This window comes from Pleurodeles waltl, chromosome 10 (assembly GCF_031143425.1).
Source record: "Pleurodeles waltl isolate 20211129_DDA chromosome 10, aPleWal1.hap1.20221129, whole genome shotgun sequence".
NCBI lineage: Eukaryota > Metazoa > Chordata > Amphibia > Caudata > Salamandridae > Pleurodeles > Pleurodeles waltl.
The window spans coordinates 110,376,900-110,397,671 of NC_090449.1; the positions used below are offsets into that span (position 1 = coordinate 110,376,900).

At 42.7% G+C, this 20,772-nt stretch overlaps 1 protein-coding gene across 4 annotated transcripts in view; it reads right to left on the minus strand.

Moving 5' to 3' along the window:
• Positions 1–10,268: 10,268 nt before the first annotated feature.
• Positions 10,269–20,772, minus strand: part of MICALL2 (MICAL like 2) — a 162,676-nt gene continuing 152,172 nt past the window's right edge. For all 4 annotated transcript variants that reach the window (XM_069209900.1, XM_069209903.1, XM_069209901.1 and 1 more), the window contains exons 16-17: positions 12,788–12,834; positions 10,269–12,698 (exon numbers count right to left, since the gene is read on the minus strand). In XM_069209900.1, the coding sequence (XP_069066001.1) occupies positions 12,586–12,698; positions 12,788–12,834 (160 nt within the window). In that variant the 3' untranslated portion in view covers positions 10,269–12,585. The remainder of the gene's footprint in view (positions 12,699–12,787; positions 12,835–20,772) is intronic.

Here is a 20,772-nt window from a genome sequence, read left to right on the forward strand (position 1 = left end):
GACATTGGTTCCTGTGGTATTACTTCCCATTTGTCGTGGATTGGAAGGGGCACATCAGGTAGGTAATTATTTACTGCTTGATGGAGGTGCGAAACCATGCTGTGTCTGCCCACAAGCTCCAACAGAGCTACCAAAGTATTGGAACTTTGGGGAGCATCTGGGAAATTGAGCCAGATTTCACGGGCTGTAGCAGAAATGTTAGCATAATGTAGATATTGACCGATTCCCAGGGCAAAGGATACCAAAGCATCGTCATGAAAGATTTTCCAAAATGGTTTACAATCCAAACAGTAGGTCCGGTGCGTATGGTGGACTCGGGATCATCCATTGTAGGTGGGTCACAAACTAGCGTGCCATCCAGGACACAATTGCAGTCTCCCGCCAATATGATACCAGAGGCCAGATAGAGTAAGGCTGCCAACGTGACCGTGGTGTACAACTCAGGACAGTCAGTATTAAGTGCACAAATGTTAAGCAGACAGGTCTCTCGCCTATCTATCCTATAACATATATACCGACCTTCCGAGTCCAGAACATGGCCCCTGTGGAGAAGAGAACCCCTGGGGCTACCCATATCAGTCCTCCTCGGGCATAGCCAGAATAGGACGTGGCATAGATTTGCACCCTCCAGCATCGTCAGAGAAAAGATATACAATCCCCCCACACATGAGTATCCTGAAGGAATGCAATAGAGACTTAATAGTGTGTCAGATATGCATGAACGCTCCTGCGTTTTTCAAACTGGGCGGCGCCACGGACATTCCAAGACATACGTTTAGTTACCTGTTCTGCCATTTATGTACCATGGTAATCCAACTCCTCTATCTAACTGGAACTGTGTCTGAATGGGCACACCTGCAGAACTCAGAATCAGAAGCTGTACCCAGGTGTGTGGTGCACAAGAGCTATTAACTGGCAGCCGGCTTCACAAAAGTAAAAGAACAAAATGGGCAGCTGCGCTACACCCCTCCCCGCAGTTATTCACCAGTCGAGGGCCGGCAGCGACCACCCAATTTCCCAAATTCAGAGCAAAAAAAAATAAAAAATAATCAATAAAACTCGGTGATACACTAGAGGTGAGGACTCAGTAGAAGGTGCGAAACAAATGATACTCAGCTCCCTCAGGGTGTCTACCCCGCTCATCGCTAAGGCTTCCCATCTACACATTAACATAAGTAGATAGGCAAAATACATCACTGAATGTCATCCTCCCTCCCCCTATTGATAATACAAAAATAAACATCTGTTCTGAGAAGATTATTAGATGGCCAAACCTGCTTCGGTGAGTTCAGTCTCAGGGAGTTTTACAGATACTACTGCAGAAAGTTATTAAAAAGTTCCCCCCATACTCACAAACAGGCTTGGAAACCCCAGGAGTCACTCTATGCCTTTGCTGTCACTTGCCATGCCAGTGTCACTGTGGCATCTCAAGAAAGAGTCTTTAGAGTCTGGGACCCCATCCGAAGCCCAGAGCGGAACATCTAGACAAACCACTACCTGCCAGATAACTGATCATCATCCAGGCTCCTCCTCCATCCCTTGTGCCTCCTAGGGTGAGCTGATGCCTCCCCACTGGTGTTCGTCACGTTCCTCACTCTTCCTACTCTGGCCACAGGGCTGACTGTCCAGCCAATCACTGACTTCCCCAGAAGTAAAAAAAAAAAAAGGAATAGTACTGTCCCCTCATGCTGAACTCGGAGCTTGGCCGGGAAAAGAGGACTATACTTCAGGTTCAAGTCCCTCATTTGTTTTATGGCCATAAAAGTTTTCCTCTGTTCCTGAACGTTTTGTGTATAGTCAGGGATAATGTCAATGGAATGTCCCTGGAACAGCGGGGAGCCCTGCACATGGACTCATTGAAGGATATCACTGAATCCCTGAAGTTAGACAGGTGGGTGATTATTGCCCTCAGAGGGGCTTTTGGGTTAGACATTGGGGCAAGTGCTCTATGGCAACTCTTAATTGTGAAAAACTTTGATAGTCTTTTCAGGAGTAAGAATGTGGTAATCCAGTCCTCAAGAATCAGTTCAACGGAAGCCCCCTCCTGCCCTCTCAGGGAATACCACAAAGTGCAAACTGTTCCTCCGGGATCTCCCCTTGGCATCTTCAATGCATTTGTCCATGTGGGCAGTCAGTTTCTGGAGATTTGAGACCGTTGTTCATAGATTCCGGACTTCTTTCTCAGTTGAATGCCTGGTGGAGGTGTGCTTGGAGCAAGTTAACATCTATGGAGACTGTGTCTATCTTGTTGACCAATTCAGTGCAACAACCCTGGATCGCAGCCATCAGATCTGCCACCAATGGGGTGGGACTTGGCAACCTATCCCTCTGCTCCTCCGGCCATGTGCATTGTCCTTCGCCACCAGTTCAGGGGGGAGCAATGTCTGTGAGTAGTTGAAAATGTTATTAACATGTGCAGGCTTGGAGTCCTTATCCCTCACCATGATGGAGGCAAACCTTGAGGCGCCTTAGGTAATCCTCAAAAATAGGGACCAAACAAAATTCAGCGGTTATCTTCAGCAAATCTTGCCTTGAGCCCCTAGCTGGTGTTTAATACAGCCAGGACTACGCAGCCTCAGAGAACACCCAGGGGGAAGCATTATGGAATGCTGCACTATACTGCAATAAAGGGTGATGTATCCTTGGTGCGAGACACAGACATAAAAGAACAACAAGGCCCTCCCCAAGCTGTCAATTCTCCCGGTGGGCACGTACCCACAGGGGAGGACAGAACATAAAGGTATTAGAGAGTGAGTCACAACCCACATAGGTTCAATATTTTGCAGCGTTACCCAACGAGGCCCTCTCTGCAGTGGAACAACAGCCCAGAGGACAGTGGCGGTCAACTACATAGATTATCTATAGCACTGGGGTAAAGCAGCTCAAAAGAATGACTCCTGATCATCCCCCTTCGATTAGGCGAGCAACAGCCATCACGCAAAGCCTCCTTTATGGCAAGACCAACTGTCTCCATGAAGTCTGCAATGGCACTCAACAGGCAGTTTTCAAGACCCTATGGGTGATCCCCAACAGCTCAGCCAGTCCTTCTAAAACAGTTCCATATTGCAGAGGGTCTGTAGGTCTCAAGCACAGCAGGCACCACTCTGGCCAGGGCAGGAGCCACAGTGCAGATAAGCCCTCCATTACAAAGCTGCTGAGTTCGGAGGGGTGGCCCCATACAACGCCATGTGTGCAGTCAGCAGTACTTTATTTGCTTTGGAGGTCTCACGGTCGGGCTGTCTCCAAGTCTGCCAGAAGCCTACTCAGGGGAAACCGGGGCACGAGGACCCAGCCGCTGCAATTGGTTGTTCTCTTGGGGATGGGCAGACCCTGCTTCGAAGCATCCTCCACGGCCCGAAGGAGTCACGGTATCACAACCCATGAAGTGAGCTCCCCATCCAATTCATCTAGCCCACGACAATCCACTCCAGTGCAGACGGGGCACTGCGGGGCCAGTGGCTCTGAACACTGTCCAGTCACGGTCTTCCTTCACTCTCCACGAAGCGGCACATCACAGGAGCCACCCTCCAAGCTTGCTAGTTCAGCCTAACTAAGTGAAGAGTCCAAAGAGCCCAAGGACAGTGCTGTCAGGGGTCCAACGTAAGGGACCCCAGGCATGGACTGGAAAAGTCCCAGGAACCCCCGCGCGGCCTAGTTATAAATCTGCTCCGCTCCAGCACCCCAGTCATCAAGCGTCACGGGGCTCCAAATCATTACACCCACCCCCAGGATTGCGGCAGGATTATTGTCATATCAACAGGAGCTCACTCAGAGACGTCTAGTCAGCCATCTTGCGTAGCCCCCCCCACACAGCACTGGCTTTAGTTCACTTCTTGGGGTCACCCTGAAAGAAAGAAATGCACTGATAGTGAAGACTATTGTGATGTTGAAGAGGTCTTGACTTCAATATCTTCAACACCTTAACGGTGAAGGCCACCTCAACTTTGAGTAGGTCCCTCAAATACCATCAAATTAAGCAGGGAGCTGTATGGCCATTCTCCTTGTTGATCACTTCTGTAATAGGCTGGGAAGGTGATGTTCCTCATTGCAGTGCAGCTGGTATGACCATCCTCAATGTGAGGCATATGGGCAGACAGGCTATCTTGATGTGCTGGAAGGAGCTTCCCTAGGCATCCTACAATGCTGAGACTCATTTTCAAATATGTGCCTTTGCTATTTGGCAACTGAAAGGCAAATTCCTTGATTGCTTTTTTGGTTCCTTCTCAACTTATTTAGAGCTGATGTTTGGTAGACGAAGTAATCTTTTTGTTCCAGTTTTCCGAAACAAGAATGACACTTCACAAATAGTAAGGGGGGGGGAAAGCTATTACAAAATGCTCATAACCATGCATGACCTTTACCACGGATTACCACGCATATGCCTTTACCATGAATATACCCTTACCACTAATTTTTTTCCAAAGGCATGAATGGCAAAGGCATATGCATGGTAAAGGTAAAGGTTTTAAAGGTATTACTTTTTTGATTTTGCAAAGGCATGAATGGTAAGGGTGTATGCGTGGTAAAGGTTTTGCAGGTAAGTATTAAGTATAAGTATATATATATATATATATATATATATATATATATATATATATATATATATATATATTTATTATTATTTATTTTATTTTTTTCTCACCAAATGGCCGCATACCAGTCTGCGCGCTCTTACTGCTGGTGCCAATGTGGGGGTTGATGGCCAAACTCCCATAAATCTTTTCAACAACGGTTAGACATCGCACTCCAAGAAGTCCATTCATTAGCTTCTTTATTGGAATAGGTATGTGCTCCCACCACCTAACGCGTTTCAACCAACAAGGGTCTTGATCACAGGTAGCCATTGTCTCGTGGTCCCACAATTTATATAGTCCTCTGTTTGTATCATTACCACAACATTCTGGGACATTTAGTTTTTCAATGTTATTGTTACAATTTTTTGATTTTAACTTTTTAGACATCATGAACATTTATACATTTTCAATATTTCACCTTTTCCATTCCTCCTGTACTGTCATGTTGCATCATAATTCTATGCATTCATTTTATTTTCCTAATATATCTTATCATGTTATTCATTTTCCTATCCAAAGGTAAAGAGATATTACGACAATTGCCTAATATCTATGATACCATATCCTTAATTTCCTATTCTATAATTCACACCTTATATCCTAATATTTGCAATTATATAGTATCTCTAGGCCACTTTACCTAAGGGGAAATTTCTTTCTATTCAATCTTTTTTATAACAGTCGTTAAAAATGATTGTGGAAATAAGAGACAAAATCGCTCACAAATATAATAGTATATACTTATAATCACTGACATAGCATGATTTTCTAACTGGACTATAGTATATGAGGTCCATAGTTTCTAAATATCTAACAATTTACAAATGTTTGTAGATGGCTATATAATTTATTTGATATATGTAGAGTTTATAAGGTTTAGGGTGGGATAGGTTTTTGGATGGTAGGGGCATTTTTAGGTTTTAAGGTGGGTATGGGTTTTGGGGTGGTAAAGTGGTTTTAGGGTGGGTATGGGTTTTTGGGTGGTAAGGGTATTTTTAGGTTTTAGGGTGGGTATTGGTTGTTGGGTGGTAAGGGCATTTTTAGGTTTTAGGGTTGGTATGCGTTTTTGGGTGGTAAAGGCATTTTTACATTTTAGGGTGGGTATGGGTTTTGGGGTGGTAATGGGTTTTTAGGTTATAGGTTGGGGATGGGTTTTTGGGTGGGAAGGGGTGTTTAGGGTAGGTATGGGTTTTTGGGTGGGAAGGGCATTTTTAGGGTCGGTAGAGTTTTTGGGTGGCAAGGTGATTATATATATATATATATATATATATATATATGTTATACTTACCACTTTACTTTTTAACACGCATATGCCTTTAAGAACCATGCCTTTACAATGAAGTTTTTGTGGTAAAGGCATGCATGGTAAAACCATATGCCTGGTAAAAACTTCCATTGTAAATGTATGCGTGCCAAAAGCACATGACTTGTACTGACCACGTTGTAAAGTCATGCGTGGTAAATAGATGCGTCTTTCCATCTTACATCCATAGTAAGGATATAGTGCCTGAGAGTAGGTAAAATAGGTGGAAATCAAATATTACTCAAAAACATTATAGTACTAGTACTATAACACTATAGTACTTCAAGGACAATAGGTGAAATGCACAGGAAATAAAATTGGAGAAAAAAACGCAGTGAGGAAAGGTCAGACCAACTATGCTGAATGCGCAAAGATCTTCCTCTCAGGAGTCAGAAAAAGAACTGAAGCAGCTGCCATTCCGGAGTACTGTGGGGACAGTGGGGCTGCTGGCTACGTTAAACGTACACTGTTACATCCTCAGCTTCATAGGGTTGCTGCCAATCTGGTTCAATTTACCCCACTTTTCATTTCTTTTCTCCACAATTCCATAATATTTTCAGAAGAAGGTAGATTAAGTCTTCAAGTTTCACACTAGAAGCACTTCTAATTTAAATTAGCTTCACTTTTAAACAAAAAAGTAGAATTCGGGCAATGTGGCATTCAAATAGACACATGCCAATTAAAAATAAAATAAGTGCTATCTCCTGTTAAAGTCCTTCAGGTCCACGCACTTGATCACATGACGGAGAATCACTTCAGTGCTTTACCCTTCACATCCTGAACACCAAGTTGATTGATTTTATGATCTCTGGCGTCAAAGGCTGCAGACAGTAGAACTGCTTTGGTACCAAGCTGATCCCTTATCTACTTTAGCTCTTTGAAAATTACGAGAAGGGTCTCTATGCAACCGGACAGTCCTCCAGAAGAGCATTACATCCCAAACCCTCAGAGAAGGTGAGGTTAACATTTTTCTGCAGAATTGTAAACGTAAAAGGTTGGCCTTAGACTAACCTATAGCTGGCTACTATGTTCCACTCAACTGTTCTTTATTCAGTAATACCCCAGTGGGATGAAAAGCGACTCTTTATTGGATGCTTTGTAGGTCAGACGTGGCAGGAAGTGTAAATAAAGCACTCTAAATCAGTTTGCAGGATGTCTTTCGTCTTATGATTGGTACGGACAGCACTGGTGTTAGAAAGCATCTCTAGACCATCAGACGGCAACATTTAGAAATCAGTGGCAAGTTATATGCTTGAATCCAATCATGCCTTTTGAAAGATCCCATTGGACCACTGCAGCCAAGGCAACCAGGTGTCTGAGAAGTGGGCCTTCCATGAATCTCACAAGTTCAGCACTGTCACCAATTCTTCCAAGCATATGTATATCCACTTGGAGCTGCAGTTCGTGAACTATGAGGTGGACGCCTCCATCACCACAGATACCACTGGAATTGATAATCCAGCTTCCGGCTAATGAATTTTAACTATAGATGTATTCCTAAATATCCACCAGATTCTGACATTTTCAGTTGTGTGGAAAAGCATAGATAAGATTTCACTCCTCTGGACTGTTGCTCCTGGACCACTTCCACGTACTTGATGATAACGTGTGGACTAAACAACTCTGCACTTTCCACCGTGAGTTATCACAAACCTCCTCTTTTGTCTGGATCATTCACAAAAAAAGGCAGTCAAAGATAACAGTGGCAAAAATTATGTCAGGAACTAACACAGGATATTAGCAAGAAAGCAAACCAAATTAATTATTGTATGTTTTGTGTACAACTACCCTTTTGTGGACCTGAAAATCCAGTTGCATCTGCTGACGCCCTGTGAGATACACTTCTGCATGGTTATCCAGAATCCGATAATTCTGCATGGTTATCTGTGAGCCAATGATTCTGCATGTTATCTGTGAGCCCATGATTCTGCATGGCTATCTGTGATCCCATAAATCTGCATGGTTAGCTTTGATCCCGGGAATCCATATGGTTAGCTGTAACCCATTAATCTCCATGGATAGCTGTGAACCCATTAATATGCATGGTTAGATGTGATCTTATGATTCTGCATGGTTAGCAGTGATTCCATGATCATGCATGGTTAGCTACGGTTCCCCATGCATGACTTGGAGGCCAGTCCATTTTCTGAGCTTGACCCCCCCCCCCCCCCAATGCCATTCCATCAGTTTCAGAATACTACCCGACTTGATTTTAGAACGAACCGCCATCCATTTGCATTTCCAATGACAATTCTGTTCCAGAAAAAATTACAAACTGGACTCTACTCCACAAAGTTTGCTAATTCATTTTCACTTGAAGAAAGCACCAGGAAACCTACATGTGACATGAAACATAAAAATACCGAGTTCTGGTAGCCACCAACAGAGTTGCCTTCACAAACTCTAATTATTGCAATAGAGTAGCCATCAAATAGTTTTACTATTTTCACTGTGAAAAATATCTTCAAATTCGTTTTTTTCCTGGAGTCTACCAAGTCTGGGTAACTCTTCAACAAATAAGGATGTGAGACTGCCCACCGTAGAAGGTTGATGACTCTATGTCACCAAGGATGCAAAGCACTAGTTTATGGCTTTCAGTTTAACTGATGTGTTCTACTCCTGGTGCAGTTCTTTGTAAAGCAGACAACCATTGGTGCCTTGGGTTTTTGGTGACCAGGCGTCTTGCAATGATCTTACCATTGCATCAGAATGTTCATTAGGTGCTCTCTACCTATCCTCACTTAACAAGGAGGACTGGGAGATTAGACTGGTCCAGTGTACTTACTCCCTATACGTGAACCTATAATAAATGTGTACACTGTTCCAAGGAAAAGAATAAAAGAGGGCGAAGAAGAAAGACTGTAAAGCCGGTGTTGTAGGAGTGCCCTCAAGCATCACAATAGGATGCTAGGCATCATCATCGGGCTAACTCCTCGCCAGACCGGCACTGCAATGTCTGACGGGCCACCACACTGAGGTAATGGCTCTTCAACCGGAAGATGGTTCTACAGATCAATTTAAATCCGCAGAATGTGCTGACAGAGGAGAAAAAGGAGAGAGAAAAGTAAAATTGGCTATGAGCACCTGATAACTAAATTTAATGTTAATAATGAGGGTCAGGCCAAGGTTAAAAACTGGTAGGAGTATTCAGGGAATAATGTCTCCTATACTCCTAAAAGAAGGGAAGGAGGGAAGAATCTTCACTCCTAACACTGGGTCGACATGATTTGCGCCTATTCGGTCAAGGATTGATCCACTGGCGCTTCATCAGGACCGTTTAGTTGTAACTTCTCCTTCATATATAAAAAAAACAAAATAAACCAAAAGATAAGTAAAGACCGTAAATGCTGGGAGGTCACTTACAGTCTATGGACCATTCGTCACAGTCAGTCTAATAGAGAGTCGCCCATCCCATGTGAGGAAAGGGCATCATAGGGACGCGTAAACCTAGTAACCACGATGAGTTCATTGAACCTTGTGTTGGTATGCCGTTCGCCTACCCCAGGACGCGTACCCTGAATGACTCTGTCAGCACATTCTGCGGATTTAAATTGATCTGTAGAACCATCTTCCGGTTGAAGAGCCACTACCTCAGTGTGGTGGCCCGTCAGACATTGCAGTGCCGGTCTGGCGAGGAGTTAGCCCGATGATGATGCCTCGCATCCTATTGTGATGCTTGAGGGCACTCCTACAACACCGGCTTTACAGCCTTCTTCGCCCTCTTTTATTCTTTTCCTTGGAACAGTGTACACATTTATTATAGGCTCTCTACCTATCACCTCTAGCTGAAACATATTCACGCTCATTTCAAAGTTCAAAGGGAAGAAACACATCATATTGTCACTGGTTCCAGAGTATTAACAGAGCATATTTGTTAAAACAGTAGGTTCACTAAGGTCTTGCAAGATTATGAATAATAATTTTCCACATGGTTTTCGTTTTTTTTATCAATGTTACAGTGTGACCCCTCTATAAGGTGCATACTAAGGAACCCCCCAAAGCATCGAGGTGCCATAAATGACAGATGCTGCGGTTAACCACCTCTAGCAGGTCTTGGGCACTCAACGGCTTTGGGATCAAGGAACTTTGGTGTAGTGGTTCATGGTCCCTGTATTTTTGATTTTGAGTTCGATTTGAATTGCCGAATCACCAAAAGCTTGCACTGAAAATTGTTAGGATGTAAAATGTCATCAGGAATGTAATCTTGAAAGTATGAGTAGTTTTTGCATAAACCTACCAACATTTCCCACTTTTATTTAATGAAATACCTCAACTTCTTCATTCCTGTGTGGGGTCATTCTCCTCACACACAACCATTGCTCCCTCCCTCAAAGAAAATGGCAGAAATAAGAAAATACAACATCCTTAGCACATCTGCGATGTGACAGTAATGAAGAAATAAAGTATGTTTTATTACATCAATAATTAAAAACAGGTAAATATACAAACATGTTTTAAAAAAAAAAAGCATAGGTATCGCATAATTACTAGATAAACACAGTGTGACTTCCACAATCAGCTTTGACATTTTCCTATCGCTCTTGAAGACCCTGCCCAGACAGTGACTATCACTGCCACCTGGTGGACAAAGATATATTGACACACATTTCTTCACAGTACCTGGTACACCGCCATTCTCCAGGAACAGCCCTCGGCTGCCATATGCAATGCCATAATGCCATGATGCCAGTGCAGAAGACAGACAGCGTTCCCCAGTACGGTCAATCAAACAGGAAGGTGCGATTAAGAGAACAAACGCTGAATCATTTGACGGGAATTCATTGTTAAATTAGGCCACGCACCGTTACATATTTGAGTGGGCTTGCAAAAAAAATACTCAGAACTCACTGACACCGTTCTGCATCTACAAGTCGCTTGCATTCATGCCACATAAACAAAAATCCACTCATCCACTACAGGAAACTTATAAACCTTCTATCCAGGCGGTTCCATGTTTCACAGAAACCAGTCAACTTTAACTTAATAGAGCAGAGCATTTGTTTTGTAAAAAAAAGGCTGGTAAATAATGTGATTTGGTGCTTATATATGTGACCTTGTGCACGAAGCTGTTGCAGATAAAAGGTTAGCGCTGTAGTTTATTTGGCTTAGATGTGGAGTGATACAAGTGAAATGCTATTTAATGAAATGCTGGTTCACTCAACGGGCTCAACTCCAAGCTGCAGGGTGCCGGTGTCCCGACTGGCCAGAGTCATGGATTCTAGACAACCGCTGAATCAAACCATTGCGCCCTGCTATTATCAATTTTTGTCCCAGAATAGGTACTAAGCATGTGGACCTGGAATTGCCAGATTTTTTTCTGCACTGTTACTAACGATTCCTCAGACAGTTCCACTTGCAATAGCAGACTGAAGCGGGGGCCGGTAGGAACCATGAAGGTTTATGGTAATCCCAGCCGCAGAAACACTGGGACAGAGCGGTAGTCCCACATAGCATACTTTTCCAACCAACTTTAACCGGCCCCAGGTAGAACGCATATAAGACCCGATTTTATTTGTTCGGGTCAGTTGTAACATCAATAGAAGTTTCTGTGGCAATGTAAAATGATTACGGATGTTGTGCTGGAGCAATATATTTTATATGTGGGCAAGGAACACTCCCCTCATGAGAAAACCAGCTCAATGCTCAGCAGCAAACCTCAACATGAACAGATGAATCCTCGTTATAAGGCACCTCCTGGTCGTAAGAGCCTTGATGACAGATCATCTCTTCAAGGCACAGAGGATACATGCACACACGTGGTGTACAAGTTCAAATGCGGACTAGGACTTCCAACCAAGGAAGGTAGATAAAAACAGTGAAATGTACCTGTGTAACACTGTAAGTGAACGATTACTTAGTTGTAAATAACTTTGGATTCTGAAAACAAAATCTATTCAATAAATCACACACAGTCCCTCAGCAAGCCCTAGCTTTAATAGAGGAATTATTATGTGGAGCGACAATTGAACCAGTTTGTGTCTTTAGTTTCCTTGTACAAAAAATGCATCTAGAAAAACTCTTGGCAACAATGAACCGATACGAAAGAATGTGAGATTTAGAGAGACTGCATCAGACAATGTTCACCAGTGCTTTCTTACCAGAATTAGAATGTATTTACCCTCGTCTGTGCATGAATGGTCATAGTTACCATAATTTGTTATTTTCTTTCCACGAAGAAATCCATAAAGGCACATATGGATATTGGCACTTACAGCTATTTTAGCTGTGATTGTGAACAATAAAGATACTGATTGCAGCAGGCAGGGACTGTGTTCTGGTGCCATGTGCTTTTAAAAGCGTAAAAGCTATACATCTCAAAGACGTGTGCAAACTATTTCAAAAGTTTTGCCCGTCTTTGATCCAATCATTAACAGCAGTTCATGAACTCCCCATATGTGCACACACGGAGTCCTGAAGTCATTATGGGAAGATTCCATTGTCTCTGACGGGCTTCCTGTTCGTTGAGGCCACTTCCGGTTTCTCAACTCACCGTTGCCGAGCTTGCTTCATTGCTCTGCTAGTAACACCTTGCACACTATATTGCTTTCTCTTTTTCCAGTGACCAGTTTTAGGACTTCATTCAAAGTTAAACCAGTGTAGTATGTTTTCATGTATATCAGTGCAGGGGCGCGGCTACCCCTGCAAGTGCAAGGAGTAAATCCTGTGTCAGGACGTCAATTTCAGTCCTCACTCAATGGCGGAAGATGTTCACTCTGAGCTTTTATTTTTATCTTTTGACTTAAATATGTTTGAAAGTCTAAATGTTGATTTCCTCTTGAGAGCTGGCGGGTTGTCCTTCTCTGGGGTGTCTTTTGAAGTATCTGGAGGCAAAAAGCAAAACAGACACTCAGTCTCTTTCCGAAAAATGGACAATATAAAAGCTGACAATTTGTAAAGAGTGGATCCTCACCGTGCTTCTGGATCATTTCATTAACCATACGGTCCTCTTCAATCTCCCTGTAAATGAAAGGAAAATGAATGGACTTTTGATTGGATACTGAAAAACTGTGCATCGTTCCTGAAGCTGCACGCTTCATACTCCTAACAATGTTATATAAGCAGCTACATTATAGAAGAGATGCCTAACCATGAACCAGACCGATACCAGGACAGAAGAAATGGAGAGGTGAGAGTACCAAGAGACAGGACGGGCACATCTTATAACATGGAAGATCGGAAGGGAAGGAGGGAATTAAGGTAGCAGAGCAATAAAGAGAAGGGCAGAGAAACAGAAAGAGAGAAGAAAAACAAAGAAAGAAAATGAAAACGTTAACGTGAAAATTAAATACAAAAAGAAACAGAGGAGAAAGGGGAAAAGATAAGGAAAGGGGGGGGGGAAGTTAGGGAGAAGGAATGAAATACCTTGACAACTAGGAAGCGGAAAACAATGCAAAATCTATTCTTGAGTATTCCCAAAACCGACTAGATTGCTTATATTATCTTATGTTGTGGCCAAATATCAATCACATGGTAGGTGTCCACATGTACACATAAAGAGTACATGGTATTACATTGAAAAGCTGAAACTAGGCTAGGGACACGAGGCGCCCAGGGAGGATAACTGATCATGAACTTAAGAGGGAAGAAGTTGTGTTTTAAGATTCAGAGTCTAGATATTCTAAAGGGAGCTAGTAACCTGACTGGTGCTCAGTGACCACTATGGCTCAAGAAACCTGCTTTTTGGACGGCTAGTGGATTGTGGACCATGAGAAGATGCCAAAACCTCTCTTTGATGGGGGATTGTCCTGTACGGGAACTCAGATGATGCATTTTATTTTTGGTACACTGGTGTCTTACAATAGACAACAGATTTCCCTTTCACACTATACCACCCCTTGCTTCTCTAGTTCCAGGTTCCCACATCTTCAAATGTATTCTTTTTTGGATGTATGTTACAATATTGCAGTCCAATTATCAGCCTTCAAAACTACCACAACCCCTATGTCATCTGCCATGACTTCATCATATTAACTATTCATTACTCCTAGGTCAACATACATTTACCTTGTGATGTACTGCTAAGGCAGGTCCCTAGAAAGGATTCAATCGTTTTGTAGGTTGATATTTTTGCCATAATATAAATGGCACAACACCAGTACCCCTCACATTTGGCTTCCAACCTCTTCCAGGCAACTCATTTTATGGCATTCTACAGATAACCACCCTTGGCCTAATTCACAAGTATTTCCAATAAGCAAGTACAATTGCTCCTTATACTAGATGTATTTTACACTAGGGAAGAGTATGTTCTACGTAATGGAAAAAAACGTTTTGTGGGTCTGCCCCCATTTTTTGCGGGCCATGTGCCCTTTATTTTGCAGTTGAACAGTTTGCCCCCAACCACACTGAACACACCCTATTCTGTATCGTGTGAGTGCAGAACTGATGCACCTCATTTGGAAATTGTACTTGCTCTAGAAACGTATAGACCCTGACATTCTGCAACACACTCACAAAAAACTACCCTGAAGAGTGACACTACTGCTGACCCACCAGAATCTCACTGCTGGGACAAGTTGCTCAATGGACAAATGTATCCACACCAGGAATCTGTGTTTGAACTAATGGGAAGAGGTTTCAATCCCAGCAGGCCCTCCTGAGGTTTATAAAATGGGTCACTGTTGAGTTGGGTAACAATAGACATCTGCTATTCAGCGCCAGGGTGGACCAAAGGGCGAGCGTAAGCCTTACGAATACAGGTTATGTCATTTCATTGCAGTACTAAACTTTGAATGAAAGCAAACCATTGCCTGGTTGACTACTTCACCATACACACCAACTCACAAGTATTAGAATGATGTTGGAGTTATTTGAGCAGAGTTGCTTGAATTTGAATAAGATGGTAGGCACCCTGCAAACCAAATGCCACTGTCTGATTTGTGTAAGATTTAGAGACAGAAAAAACATAAAACACTTTTCGAAGGGGAAGAAAACTTAATAGTAATCCGTCCTTACAAGTACAAGGAGTGCAGTGTGAACCATTTTGCTGCTTGTAACAATGTACCTGGAGAGAGATGCATTGCATGTATCAGGGGTGTCCAACTATGGCCCACGCACTCCGCATCAGATTTTCAGGGTGGCCACTGATTATGTACGAAATCCCATTTCGATTCATAGTGTGTAAATCAATCACAGGTATCAATCACAGGTGGTTATCTTGAAAATCTGGGATGGAATTAACCCTCGTGGACTAAAAAGGAACACCACTATAGGAAATAAACACTCTATACCCTACTCAAGAGTCATCCTCTAAAAACAGTTTAATTTCCTAGCATTTAGTAGATGGGCCATCAGATTTACTTGTCATGACGAACACTTTTGTGTGCTGGTAGGCAGATCCATGACCCAAAGATTGATACAATTATTTAATTTCTTAGGGTTGGGATATCTCTTTTAGTACAATTCTTTACATAAGACACTATGTTTAGCTGGAACTATGAAAAACATAACATACAAATGTTCAAGCTCAACTACATATAATGAAACTGACGGCAGCCGAGGACATAATTTTATTTGAGCTGCTCTGTACTTCTCAGTGCACAGAGGACCTTATATACTGAATCAGAATCACTTCTCTGGGAGCGCATCCTATAATCTTATCCTTACTGGCCAGAACATTTAGGTCCTGATGTGGGATTGGATGTGTTCTGGAGGAATTGTTGAATCCCACGGAAAATCCACTGTGGAATCTCCTCAACCACAGGGCTAATATGTTGGAGGAAATACAGCCGGGGGTTCTGGCACGAAGTAGCACTTACTCCAGAAATCGAATGTTTTCACATGACCACCTGAAGCTAACTAAGACCATTAGGCTTCACCTCCAAAGTAGAATTCCTCTAAATGGTTGGGAGTTATTATGTCAAAAGTACAGAAGGGATATTATAGGAAAAGGCCAGAGTTAACATATGCCGACAATCTTCACGAGCATTGGCGAAGCCAATAAGTAATACTCAGGCGCCGTGCTATTGGCTTTGCTTATGTTGGTTTGCCTGGAATTGCTTATAGTTTAAAATTACTTACGGTCAGAAATGGCCCTTGCCTTTTTGGAATTTTAAACTAATAATAAAATATAGCAAAAATAAAATGCAAGCTAGCACGGGTGCATCAGCATTCGTGTAAATGCATAAGCCCACATGGGTGGGTAACCTCGAAAGTTTTTTGTTTTTCCATATGATATTAAACACTCAAAGAAGCCCACCCATGTGCGTGCATGCGTGGGCGACCATCATAATCATGATAAGGCGGTCGCGTGCACACATATGCGCATGTGACACTTGTAAAAAAAAAAAAAAAAAAAAAAAAAGGTTTGCACCAGATACAGTTTGGTTGTGTTTCACTAAAAGTACATATTTTGGAAAGTACTTTTTTAGCTTAAACTTTGAATCCTCTTTCACATTTCCCCCTGCATTCCAACCTACCAGTGCGTCACGTGCACTTTTTCTGATCCAACCATAGCGCTATGAAGTAGGTGCAGGGAAACACAGCGCTCCATACCGAATAAATAAACAAATATAAAAAAAATAGATAAGAGTCTTCCGGGCCGAAGCACTCACAAAACGTCTGGTTCGTGTGTACTGTTTTAGCAGCACATATGCAGCATCAATTTTATTAGCATTTATTTATTTCACTACAGGAACGAAAACTGATTTACTATTCAAAATAAAGGCTCGTCAAGAGGATCTTAGGAAATTGAACATTTACAAACCTCTTTTAGCGAGTACTCGTCTTGGCAAATTACCATATTTTTTTTTCTCTTTAAATTACTGAATGCGTACAGTTTTTTTATTATTTAAATTAGTTATAGGGAAAAACACAATCTATTATTTTGAAAAATGAAGAAAGACGAATGTTTTCTTAAAACAAGGACGTTATTCAAAGATGGAGGGAGGCTGGTTCTTCCAGTGTTCAGCAGTCTCCTCCTGTGCAGTTAGCTCGCGCTTGCGGACGTTCAACATGTGCCCCGAGCTCTTTAGTTCCGGTCTCGGGCACTGCTCTTTCCTACAGCTCTGGGCCTGCTAAATGCAGATGATGGTGTCTCTGATCCCGGAAGCAGTTTACATACCCGGGCTCGGCTGGGATTGCTCTTTATACCGTGTCTACCAGGATCACCCCGCTTTAAATACTTCCTGCCGAAGCCCTCACACAAACACACAGTTCCCTTTGCAGAGGGCAGCGCCTCGTTTATCGGGCAGGTTTACACTTGTCATTTCATTCTCAGTAGTTATGTAGCACGTAACCTGGCTTGCATTTTGAGTCTTGGGTAAAACATAAAAAAAAGTATTGCTAAAACAAATAGGCCTGGTGTTCGCTACCAGCCTTTTGGTTTGCTTGCAGGGGCGGCCTCTCCACGTGGGCGGAGGAGCGTCGCCTCACCAACAAAATGTCCCCCCATAGCAGAAAAATAAAATGGTAAACTTTATTACCATTTTATTTTTCAACACCCCGTCCTGAACAGAGTGTCAGGACGGGGCGTGGCAACTGCTGCGAGTGGCAGCAGGGAGCTGTACACATGTTTAAAGTGCGCATGTCCCTTTGGCCGGCTGTCTTGCGACGGCCAGCCACACACGCGCACTTTAAATATCTCTAACCCAGCTGTCCGTAAACAGCTGGGTTAGAGAAGGCACAGGCCTCCAGTGCTCTGGTGAGCACTGAGAGAGCCCGCTCCCACCAATCAGTTTCCTGGTTCCTGTGACATCGCGCGTCAGAGCTGTGAGAGTAGACGCAAGAAGGCCTTCACAGTGTAGGTGCTTTTTTTTTTTTTTTTTTTTAAACTTTTTTTTTTATTGTATGAACCCCCCCGTGGTGTAAATTGGAGCTGGCCGCCACTGCTTGTTTGTTTTTCCCATGATTTGTGTAAAGCTTTGCAGTTGCTGCTCGACCACTAACAATTTAGTGTTTTGGTCTCAAAATCACACATTGCCATAGTAGTCCCTTGCACGGAAAGAAATTACGGATCACCAAACTGGTTAGGCTGCGAGCAGCACGGGCAGGCTATACACACTATTGCTCAGTGTTGCACAGAAGGCAATAATAAGAAGCTTGGAAGATGCCTCTGCAAGAACAGCAGCTCAAGACAGCAATCATGCACTAAGAAAATCAGCTGCCCAACACCTTTCTCCTCCAAGTATTAGGGACAAGGTTACAGAACAATCAACTCCCTGCTATGGTCCTGGGGAACCAGGGGTCTTTAATTATGACAATGGAGTAAAAATGGTGATTTCCCCCCTGATGTATTTCATTGGGGTGCAGTAACTGGCTATGTAGTTAACTGTAGAGATTTAGGAAACATCCTAGAAACTAGTCCAGCATCTTAGGATGTGGGGTGACGTGTGACTTCATTAGGTCTCGCCTAGCCGACCGCGCAACCTGTCTGGTTGCATGAGACCTATGGTGGGCATACCATGTACTTAGTGTTGTGTACTTTTCTCTCCACCCCTGTAATGCTGATGCTCAGTGCATCAGCAAACATAATTGGCAAAGCTGATAGGTCCAAAAGGCAAGACCTATCGGTTTTGCCAATGTTTGTTTTACTTTGAGTTCATCATTTGAATGCTGTTTTTCCAGTAATCTTGTTCTTATATAACTCCATGGCATAATGTCGTCAAATGTTGGCTTCATGCAGAAATGGATAGAAGCAAACCTGGGTCATGACCTGGTCATAGAGACCCTTCATACCGTAGCTTATTGGCTAATCTGAGGAATGGGGTTGCGCAGTAGCTGAGTGATACCGAAGATGAAGGGCCCATGGCATATTGATAGCGTAGTCATGTAGGCATGTGAAGATGAAAAGGATTCACTGACTCATTTTGTTGGCAAGCAGCAAGAGGAAAATCTTTTAAAGTTGAGAGTTATTTTTAAAGTGTAGAACACAAAACAAAGGCGAGGTTATGGGAGGTCGAAGAAACAATTTGCAGATCTGCGCTGCAAATAAGGGGGTGCCATTTGATTATAATGCACAATTGATACCTCCTATGGAAGCTTCAAAGTATGGTCGCCTACATACAAATCACACTGGAAACAGTGATGGAAAGAAATTAAACCTATATGCAACACTGTGCAAAAAGGTATTCAAAAATCCAATCTCATCAATTGTATAATACTTAAAAAAATGTAAAGGTATACGTGATAATTCAGAAGACTAGTATGTCCTAAAATATTAGAAATAAATCCTTGTACGTGTTTAAGTTTTTTGTTCAAACAATCGTAGACAGCATCACATTAGATTAAAAGGCAAGTGCTCAAAGTGGAGGGTGAACACGCAGTGCTTAGAAAACTCGTGCAGTGGCGTAAAATGGTAAACAACAAAGAAGAAGATGGCGGAAAGAAGCAACAGCTTGGCAATGCGCATGGGTAACTTGGGGGTAACCGTTCATAATTATTCCATTTGAGTAATTTTTTATGAGAATCTTTTTCCGCTGGAATATTGTTGATGGCGTTTCGACCTTCCATGAGCCAACAGGTCATCATCTGGACAGAGCAAAGAGAGACCACAAAGGGAAAAGACAGCTGCAAGTTGAGCACTGGGGCAATATATGAATCGTGTCAACCTCCACTCAGTGAGTGGTGGCGTAAAGCATCCATTAAGGGTAAGGTACACCCAGGAGCAGTGCTCGAAAGCCACTGTGCACTTCAGGAAGCCTTTAGGGGTAGCATTCCTTCATCAGAGTAGCAGTGCTACGGCCAAACACACGAATAAAAGCCCTAACTAGCAGGGTACCCACTGTTAAAAAAGTGAATGTTGTAGAAACAGTGATAGAAAATATCAAAAGTTTCAGAAGGAATCCCAGGGGATTTAACATTCATCTACTGTGCTTAAGATGTAACAAACAAAGGAAAGAATTAGAAACTGGCTAAAAGCTACGCACAGATAGATACTGGGGGTACCTTCGGGAAACAAGAATGGAAGCAACCATATACTAAACTACACAAAGGGATCAGCACCAAAAAGCAACTTCACATAGAAACAACCCTGGTGCATAAGCTCAGAATGGGACAGCCAGCAAAGCATGAAAACAAAAATGCCTACTCGTTATGTGTGAAGTCTCAAAGGGATACGCTAAAGCATATGACTTCATAAAGGGTTAACCTTCAGTGTGTGAAGTCACAGAAGGGTAGCCACGAATGTGTAAACTATAAAGGGAAAGACACCAATGCAGGAACTCTAAAAAGGGGTAGTCCATAACGTGTGAATTCCAAAAGGGGTTAACACCCCCAAAATGTGACTACACAAGGCAATAGCTAAATATGTGTGACCTCTCACAGGGTTAGCCACCAGTGAGGGACTTCAGAAAGGGTTGGCCCACCCACCCCCACTATGTTGTCACAAAAGGATAGCCACCAATGCATAAACTCAAAAAGGGATCGTGAGCAATGTGAAGTCAAAAAAGAACAACACCCAAAGTGTGAACCTTCAAAAGGGGATAGCAACATGTGAGTTCACACATGGATAACCCTGGATGTGTGAACTCACAAAGGGATCACCACTTATGTGCAAACTATCACATGGATAACCTCCAATACATGATTTAACACAAAGCTAACCGTCAATGCGCCAGCTCACTAAGGAAAAGCCATGTGAATACCAAATTTATTAAGACACAACCCTATGTCAGACCACACAAATCTACCCTAGTTTGTAACTTCAGAAAAGGATAGCCCCTATTACTTCAGTGATCTAGAAACTTTTAGATGGCAATCAACATTTTTCTTGTTGAAGTCTTGTTTGCACGTTGGATTATTACAGACATGCACAAGAACTTCTTGTGAGTGTTGGTTTCAGAGAATGAATATTTCTTTTCCTGACCTTACTCATCTTAGGGAAGGAAGGGATTTTCGATTTGGTTATTAATTCATGATATCGTTCATTACATACTTTTTATTTTCCAAGTTCGCTGC